At 55.4% G+C, this 8593-nt stretch overlaps 1 protein-coding gene across 1 annotated transcript in view; it reads left to right on the plus strand.

Moving 5' to 3' along the window:
- The first annotated feature begins 3056 nt into the window (after nt 1-3056).
- Nucleotides 3057-8593, plus strand: part of LOC123230615 — a 36419-nt gene continuing 30882 nt past the window's right edge. Inside the window, exons 1-4 of the mRNA XM_044656744.1 lie at nt 3057-3163; nt 3296-3424; nt 4335-4505; nt 4754-4919. Of these exons, the coding sequence (XP_044512679.1) occupies nt 3057-3163; nt 3296-3424; nt 4335-4505; nt 4754-4919 (573 nt within the window). The remainder of the gene's footprint in view (nt 3164-3295; nt 3425-4334; nt 4506-4753; nt 4920-8593) is intronic.

The following is an 8593-nucleotide window of genomic DNA, read 5'->3' on the forward strand; positions in this document are numbered from 1 at the left end:
TTGTGACTCCTAACCCAAGAATATCTGAGAGCATCTATAAGACCCCGAGATCACTGTCATCCTTGGATCATCCTTTAGGTTGAGATGTGTTACAAATAATATTGATATAAATGGATATCTTAAGTATTAATAGTTTATTTAAAGCCATATTGGAAATTAAGAAGGCCACGTGCCTGCTAAGATGTAAGTCAAATCGCCTGCCATTACCTTCTGCCCACCTCACTGCTTCATGCGAAAAAAAGAGCGTCGCCCAATCACATCAGGAGTTTTATACCTTTATCTACATAATCACACTTCCTCCATAAGAGGAATCATGGGAAATGTAGTTTCCAAGTCCCCTAAATGTCCACAGGAAGTTTATATTATGGATCATGATATTAAGACCAAGGACCCGAAATTTCCACTAACACAGATGGACAAAGAGATGCACCTCCAGGCCACACCTTGATATCATCAGACTATCTCAGGCATCCCTCTGTTCCCTAAACCATGATGGTTGAAAAGAATATAAAAATCCCTGAATTGAAGCATTCTGGGAGCAACCCCCAAGGTTGTTCCACTCATGCCGTCTTGCTGGCCAATAATCTTATCTTAATAAATCTCTCTTTTTACTTTTAAGCTAAGTTTTGGAGTCTTGCATTCTTGCAAAAGGTGTCCTTCCTGAACCCAGGGGTTCACCATTGCACCCCACAACATTGGCTGTACCCCACAGCATTCTGAGGTGCCTCCTTCCTCCCTCCCTTCCTTCCACAAACTCTGGGATCCCAGGAGCCTGGCTTCCTAACAGTTCTTCCCACAAGCCCCTCCATTTCTCCACTCGGGGCGTTTTCTCTGTCGCCCATGCCCAGAATGCTCCTGCACATCCTCAAGTCTCAGCTAAAATCTCCTTTTCTGCAAGAAGCCCTTCCTGGCCCTTCTCAATGTTGCTGCCTCCCACTGAGATGGTCCCCGAGTTCCTTTTTTGGGGTCTTGCTCATCCACGGTTGCTTGCAGGCTGTCTCTTCTGGAAAGCAGGGCTTACCCTTCCCTCGTTTGCCCAGAACTCGGCAGAGAACGTGGCCCCTTCTCGTAGGCGCTCCCTGGCTCGACTCCCTGCTCCCATCCTCCATTCTGCCAATAAAGGGCTTTTTTTGCAAAGAGCAGGCCAGACCACGCTATCATAGCCCGTCTGGTAGCTGGTGGCGTCTTGGAATCACAGAGCCAGAAGGGGGCCGAGAAGCACCCAAGGCCAATCCAGTTCCGACAACACACTGGACGAGTGAGGAGAAGCCCCTTTCCTGAACTCCCCTCCCCAAATCCTCTCCTTTAGAGCTGCCCTACCTCCTTCCTGGTTCTGCCCTCAGGAGACAAGCAGGCATATTCTTTCTGGGGTCAGTCCCTCACTTGGGGCAGCTGGGTGGCTCAGGGGATGGAGAGCCAGGCCTAGACACAGGAGGTCCTGGGTTCAAAACTGGCCTCAGACACTTCCCAGCTGTGTGACCCTGGGCAAGTCCCTTGACCCCCATTGCCCAGCCCTCACCCCTCTTCTGCCTTGGAGCCAATACACAGCTGATCTAAGACAGAATGTGAGGGTTAAAAAACAGACTCTCTTCCCACCAGGCAGCCCCCCCCCCAGGCTTTTCTTCTCTAGGCCAAGCACGCCCAATCCCTTTGACTGGGTCTCTTTGAGGACAATACAGAGGAGGGGGCTGTGGGAAATCTGAACTGGCCTCTGTTCCTTCAAGGCTGTTATCCTCAGCAGGAAACCACCGAGCCAAGCAACCCGGATGACCCGGTGCCAAGCTCTCAGCACTCCCTCTAGAAATGGGGCCAAGGCCCAGCTCCCCACGCTGAGCTGCCAATAGCAGCTCGACTCCCCCCGGAGCACTGCCCATCCGAGATGGCGCCCTTCCACACGCACACAGTAGGACTCTTCAGGGTGACTTTATTCTCCTGCCGTCCACAACACGCCCGGACGGGGAAGGCCCTGCCTTTGGTCTCCAGCACGCCTCTAAGGCAGCCCCCCCAGACCCCTCCCCCAGAATACTGGCCAGGAAGCAGGGAGATGGCTTCTCCTCTGAACAAACCTTGCTTCTTTCTCCACTCCACACTGGCAGCCTGCTCAAGGCTGCCTGGGGAATGCAGAGACCCCACTCCGCCTGCCCGAGGGGCCTTTTTGGTTGGCCTGGAACCAGGCCTTGATGGCTTCCTCCGATGCCAAGACCCGGGTTGGGGAGCCTGTGACCGAGCCGAGGAGGCGGCCCAAGCCAGAACCCAGAAGAGCCCAAGAGCTTCCCGCCTGCCACGGGCCCCCGGGCAGGCCGAATGGGTCAAACATCTCCCTTGGGCTTAGGAGCAGGGAGGCCGTCTCTGGCTTTCTGAGAGTAGGGCCCAGAGGCTCGGCTGCCCTCTGGGCCATGGGAGCCCCGCAGAGCCCAGAGAGGGAGGTCACGTGGCTTCGAAAGGCTTCCGTCCGGCCATCTCCCTCTCTCTGCCTCAGGGGAAGGTTTCCTGGGACCATGTTCTAGCACAGCCAGCAGGAGTCAAGAAAATGAGGCCCTTCAGGGCTCTCCTGGCACTCCCTGGGCAGAGCTATGCGTCCCGGCTCCCTGCCCCCTGCCCGAGCCAAGAGCCAGATCCAGGGAGCATCGAGACGATCTGGGTCTGCCCAACGGGCCGGAGCTCCTGTGGCAGCAGGGGAAGCTCCACGGGCCACACCGGAAGGCAGAGGAACCACTCAGGGTGGCCTGTGGGCAGCGAGTCCATTTCCTTCCCTCTCGTGGGCCCCTTTTCCATTCAAGCCTCCAGAGTCTGCTGAGACACACAACGTTCACCCAAGGGGGCCAGCAGGTCCCGAGTTCGGACGCAGACCCAGGCTGCTCCGAGAGGTCATGGTGAGGAAGCCTCTCTCTTGCACCCTTGGAGGCGGCTATGGCCACAGCAGCAGGTCCAAACCCTTTTGCCTCCCCCCACATCCCTCCCCCTCTCCCCCCACCGTGGCCTGCCTACTGGGCCCTTAGTCTTGGGGGATGATTTCTGTGGTGTTTGCCCAGCTCGGAAAGTTGTCCAGGTCAAATATGGTGCGTCCCCAGGTGTTGATGGCTATGCCGCAGGAGAGCAAGCCGATGATGTTCATCATGAAGCCTGCTTTCACCTGCAACAGAGAGAGCCGAGTCAGCATTGGGTGGGTGGCCAGACTGGGGTGGGGAAGCCGAGCTGGCCAACCAACCACCCTCAGGGAAGCCGCTGCTGACAACACGCCTCGAGGTCGGCGTGGAGGCATCAGGGACCATTTAATGCACCCCTTGACTTCCAGGCCCGAAGAACTGCAGAAGGCGGGGCGCCGACTCCTGGACAATGGCCGCTCACTCCCACTCACCCTCCTGGCCATCATCTTGCCTCCCCCCAGTTCCAAATGGGCACCGCCGTTGTCCCTGGACGGGCCGTGCCAATCCACTGCCGCTGTCCCCACCCTCAGAACACCAGCTCTCTGAAGGCGTCCTGAGGCGCATGGACCCAGAAGCCAGCACACGTTTGCTGCTATTCGTCCATCCATTCATCCATTCACAGCCCAGAACCTCAGAGGTGAGGAATCTCAAAAGCCCCCTTGGTCATGCCAAACCCAAACGAGAAGCCCGATGACCCCAGCAGAGTGTAGGAAATGGCTGGAGCCTGGCACTGGCCCCTGGGCGTAATCACCAGGCCCTGAAGGCCAGGACTAGGGAGGAAAGGGCTGGGCTGGAGGCCGTCTGCCCACGTTTATCTCGGTCTAAACAACGGGGATTCTTCCTGCCCTCTTTTCCCTCCTGGGTGGCTAATTTGGCCTGCCTCTATGGGGTGATTATGCATCGAACTCAGGGCTTCTGCCATGTGGGGGGGCTTGATGCCACCCACACAACAACGGACACAAATGGCAATATTTGGACGATCATCAGTGACGGGTCAACAGGCATCGCGGGCTCCTGCATCCGTCAGGCTCAATTCTGGGCATCGAGGACGCAAAGACAAAGACGAGCGGGGAATGACCATGTTCCGAAGGAGCTTCTGTTCTTCTTGAACTTGGACTCTGGGCTGAACATTCTCCATGACTGGGCCGACCTCCTTTGGCAAGCGGCGTCTCCGTGTTTAGGGGCTGACGTCTTCGAAGGCATTCCGAGGGGTGAGACTTGGATATGTGGCCGGGAGACACCGACTGCCGGAGGGCAGCCTTGAAGGCCAATTTATTCTCCCAAATCAAATACTTTTTACAGCTGATCAGCAAGCGGCACCCTTCTGGGACTAGCAAGACTCCCTGGGTGACAGGAGAGCACTCGTCCACAACTCGGTCTCTGTCTCTCTCCTTCTCACGCCTTCAGCAAGTTCGACCTCGATGCACGAGTAGATTCTGGAGACGGGGTCAGCAGTGCTAGCGTGGCGAGCGCCGGGCCCCCCCCACAGGTCCGAGATTCCCCGAGGAATTCCACGCTGGCAGTGCTGGCGGCCGAACAAAGAGGGCCTCGTCTGCCTCTAGCTGTGGATGCATTTACGCCGGTTTTATGGTAAGGGTTGCCTCCCGTCTGCATCTCAAGCATCACCAGATTTCTCGAGATGGGGCACTTGGCCGGCTTCCTGATCAGGATGGATACTTGTGCTCAAGCCTCCTCTTCCTGGATTAGTCCTGTTTGTTCCCATTGGTCACCCCCCCCCCCCCATCCTTCAGGATATCAAAATCCTCAACTTCTCTCTGTTCAGGGACCTCCCGCCCATTCAGCCTAAATGAATCTCTCTCTTGAAGAGGCGTCATTCGTGAAAGGGTGCCCTCTCTGAGCAAAGGTTCCCCCAACACTGGGAAGGCATGCGTTTCATCCTTGGCCATCTGGGGGTGGCTGGCTTTGCAGGCAGATGTCGTCATCCCCCTGTCAGCAGTCCGGAAAATCACTGCCAGAGCCCTCGACGTTGGCGTAGACTTGGTCTAGTCCAGCTGTTTTCCTCCTCTTCATTCTCATCACCTTTTGATTTCATCACGTGATGCTGAGGGTCCAAGTGGGAGAGCTGCACTGCCCTGGATGGCAAAGAGTTGGTTCCCAGTCATTTCCCCATTTTTCAATAGTTTTCTTGTCCCTGTTTCCTCCATAAATGCCGGGAGAGTGACTTCACCAGCCTTCTACAACTTCCTGTTATCTTACGAAGGCCCCGGGTCTACCAGCTCTCCCTCCTTGGCAAGGAATTTAAGCTCCTTCTGGATGAGGCAGAGCTTAGGCTTTGGGGTTCATTGTGAGGGCTGAATTGCAGTGGTTCAGTTTCCTCATCGTTGTCAGACTCTCTGTGACCCCATTTGGGATTTCCTGGGCAAAGATAATGGAGTGGTTTGCCATAAATGAGGAAACTGAGGCAAAGAGGGTCAAGTGATTTGCCCAGGATCATGCAACTAGTAAGTGTGTGCGGCCAGATTTGAACTCAGGAAGACTCATTTTCCTAATCCGAGGTCTGCTACTCTACCAAGCTCAACTCAACAGCCCCTAAATTTTCTTAGGGACTCGTGAAGATCCAAGTCTTTGTTCTGTTCTTTTATCACTTTCCCTTTTTTGGCCATCTGTAACTTGGTTGAGCAGGTCAGGTTCAAATGGCTTCAATTTCATGCCACGTTTCCTTTTTGGCTGCTCTGGTTTGTTTTTGCTGTTGGCATCTCTATTCTCTTGGGGCGACGGTTTGACTGTGCGCAGACAGCAAATCTGCAGAGTTCCCGTGTAAGTAATCAGCGATGCTCTGTTAAACGAGAACTCCAGCCTCCATTCTCCAAGAAAGCGTCCATGCTCTTTCGGGGCGAGCCTTCTTGACAGTCCCCAAACCTTGCGGCTCCCTCATTGCCTGGGCCTGCTTTTGCACCGTGCTCACACATCGTGAACATCTCTGTTGCCTGCGTGTGGAGGGCTGGTAGGCAACTGCCAATCCTCCCTTCCAAATACCCCGCCTGAGCCCCGTCACCCAAGGTGGCCGCGTGGCCATGATGTGACTTCCGTGCCCGCCGGACTCTGGCCAAAGCCACCTCTGCCAACATTCTTGGAGGCTCTGAAAAGGCCAGTCCTTCCACACAGGGGCCTTGGCTCTCCTTCAGAGGAGCAATGGCGAGATGGACAGCAAGGACCCAGTTCTTGGGGGAGCGCATGCTGGAGAGGAATCTCCAGCATGGGGGATGCCAGTCGGACGGGCAACAGAGAGAGAGTGGGGAAAAGGCAGCCTCCAAGTCAGGATGACCTCAGACACAGATCATGGACTAAGTAAGCCTTAGCCAGTTCCTCCCCTTCTTAGCGCCTCTGGGCCTCCCTCTAATCCTCGAAGTTGCACAGATGGTTGGGGTCCCACTGATGGAGTTCTCTGCCCTGATAACAACCCTAAGTCTGGGTGAAAAGAAAACAGGCACACTTCCTCTGGGACACTGGACGAGAACTTGACTTCTGGAGCCTTAGCATCTAGTGAGTGTTTCCAGACAGCCTAGAACTGGTGCCCATCTTGGTGCCTCTGCTCCATCACCGGTGGGGGGGGGGGGCTGCTTGGAGCTTTCTTTGCTCTAGGCCAGTGATGGGCAAACTACAGCCCACAGGCCAGATGTGGTCCCCTGAAATGTTCTATCCAGCCGAGAGACATTATTCCTAATCTGATGAATACAACAAGTAGGATACAATACAATGAAACTTGGAAAGAGTTGCCTTAGAAACAGACTGACAGAGGAGCATCTCCTTTCCTTTGGCCTCCTCTTTAAAAAGGTTGCCCATCACTGCTCTAGAGCACTCACTAGGAAGTCTCTCCTCACTGGATCAGGCTGATACTTAGAAAGACAAGAGAATCCCTAATTGAAGCAATGAAAGCTCATGCAAAAAGACCCAAGGCCTGGCCTAAATTTGAAAAACAAAAACAGGAAGTTGGAGAGAATCCTGCAACTTTCCTGGACAGGTGAATTGAGGCTGGGGACAATCTTCTGGGAATGGATAATCTTAAAGAACAGGACGGAGCGCACATGAGGAGGCAGTTTGTCGAGAACCGATGGGAAGAACCTGTTAGAACTTGCCCTCAGCTGAAAGGGCCACCAAGAATCCAGGCCCCTGGAATAGTGCCCCAGAGGAAAAGAAGCCCGTTTGGCCTGGCTGGCCCTGCCAGTGTCATGCTGGTTCTTGGTGATCCCAACATTCCTTTCCAAGGGCTTTGGGGGCTCTGAGTGCTAGCTTTCTTGAGGAATGCCAGCTGCAGCAGGAGAGAGAATTTTAGAACAGGGTACCAACAGCAGGGCAAAAGCCAGAGAGAAGGAAAGTGGTCAAGCGACTAAGGACTAAAGCCAGCAAGCCTGGGCTGAGGGAAGAAGGGGCCCCTGGAGTCAGAGCAGACGGTCTGGGGGCCAGAAAGCCCCTCCCAGAGGGAGGAAGGTCCTCGGGAGTCGAGAGCTCAGAACTCTCAGGTCCGACTTGAAAAGGACTCGGCTCCAAGCTTCAGAGTTTCAGGCTTTCTGGACTCGAGTCCCAGCAATCTGGAGGCAGACGGCGCATTTCTGGGATAGATGAAGAACTCTCCGAGGCGTGACCAGCTCTGGATCCTCGAGGCTCTGGCTTGGCCACGGACAACCCAGGCCGCGACACAGCTCTAGAATTCTGCTCAAGATGCAACCAGAATCCTTTGCAACTTCTGGCCTCCTTTGGGAAAGTTCAGGCATTTGACTAGCTCTATCTAGTCTTATGGCACGTCTTCCACTGTTACCGAGCTGAGGATTTTCTCAGGACCAAGCACAGTGTCTCGGAGCCTGGCCCTGCTCCAGGGGCTCTGGAAATGGCAGCCCACCGAGAGCAGCCCTCACTGCCCTGCTTGCAGTTCAAAACCAGCCCTCGTGCCTGACTGAACAACAGCCACACTAAAGTGGAAGAGCCTCCCCTTCCTCCGGGGGACCTCATCGTCTAGCAGGGGGCCATCTCGGCTGGCTCCAAGGAGCAGGCTTGGACGGCCGGCCCTCCCCCAAGCCTCCATCCAAGCTTTGGCCTTCCTGGTGGGGCTTAAGAGGCTTGGGCCACGCCTTTGCTTTCATCCTTGAAGAGCCTCCTCCTCCTTCCATCCCTTCAGCTCCCTGGGGAGCTCCCTGTGTGGCCACACACCCATCTCTTAAGAGGCTTCCCTTTTGTTTCTTTGGGCAGAACAGAAGGATCAGAGGATGACTTGGGAGTCCAAAAACCTGAGCAGACCCTGACAGGATGTTTACGCCTCGGCTGGAGAAGTCTTCAGACTCTTCCGTGAGGGGGGCCCGAGGGCCGAGCCTAGAATGTTAGCACGAGATTCTCCTCCTCGGTGAAGAGGGTGAAGACCCGAAGCTGCGTGTCTACACGAGAGCCAGGCCTCGAGACGGCTTCCAATCTGGCCTCAGACACTTCCCCGCTGGGTGACCCTGGGCGAGTCACTTAACCCCCATGGCCCAGCCCTTCCTGCTCCCAAGACACAGTGTCCATTCTAAGACAGGAGGCGAGGTCGTCTGAAAAGAAGTAGAAGGGCCTTCTTGTCCCCTTCCCGAGAGTCCAGGCCTTGCTCGGAGAGGAAGCCAGCAGGGAAAAGAACAGGCTGGGGAGAGCAGCCCCCCCCCCCCCCCCCCCCCCCCCCCCCC

The sequence above is a fragment of the Gracilinanus agilis genome, chromosome 1 (assembly GCF_016433145.1).
Source record: "Gracilinanus agilis isolate LMUSP501 chromosome 1, AgileGrace, whole genome shotgun sequence".
NCBI classification, from domain to species: Eukaryota; Metazoa; Chordata; class Mammalia; order Didelphimorphia; family Didelphidae; genus Gracilinanus; species Gracilinanus agilis.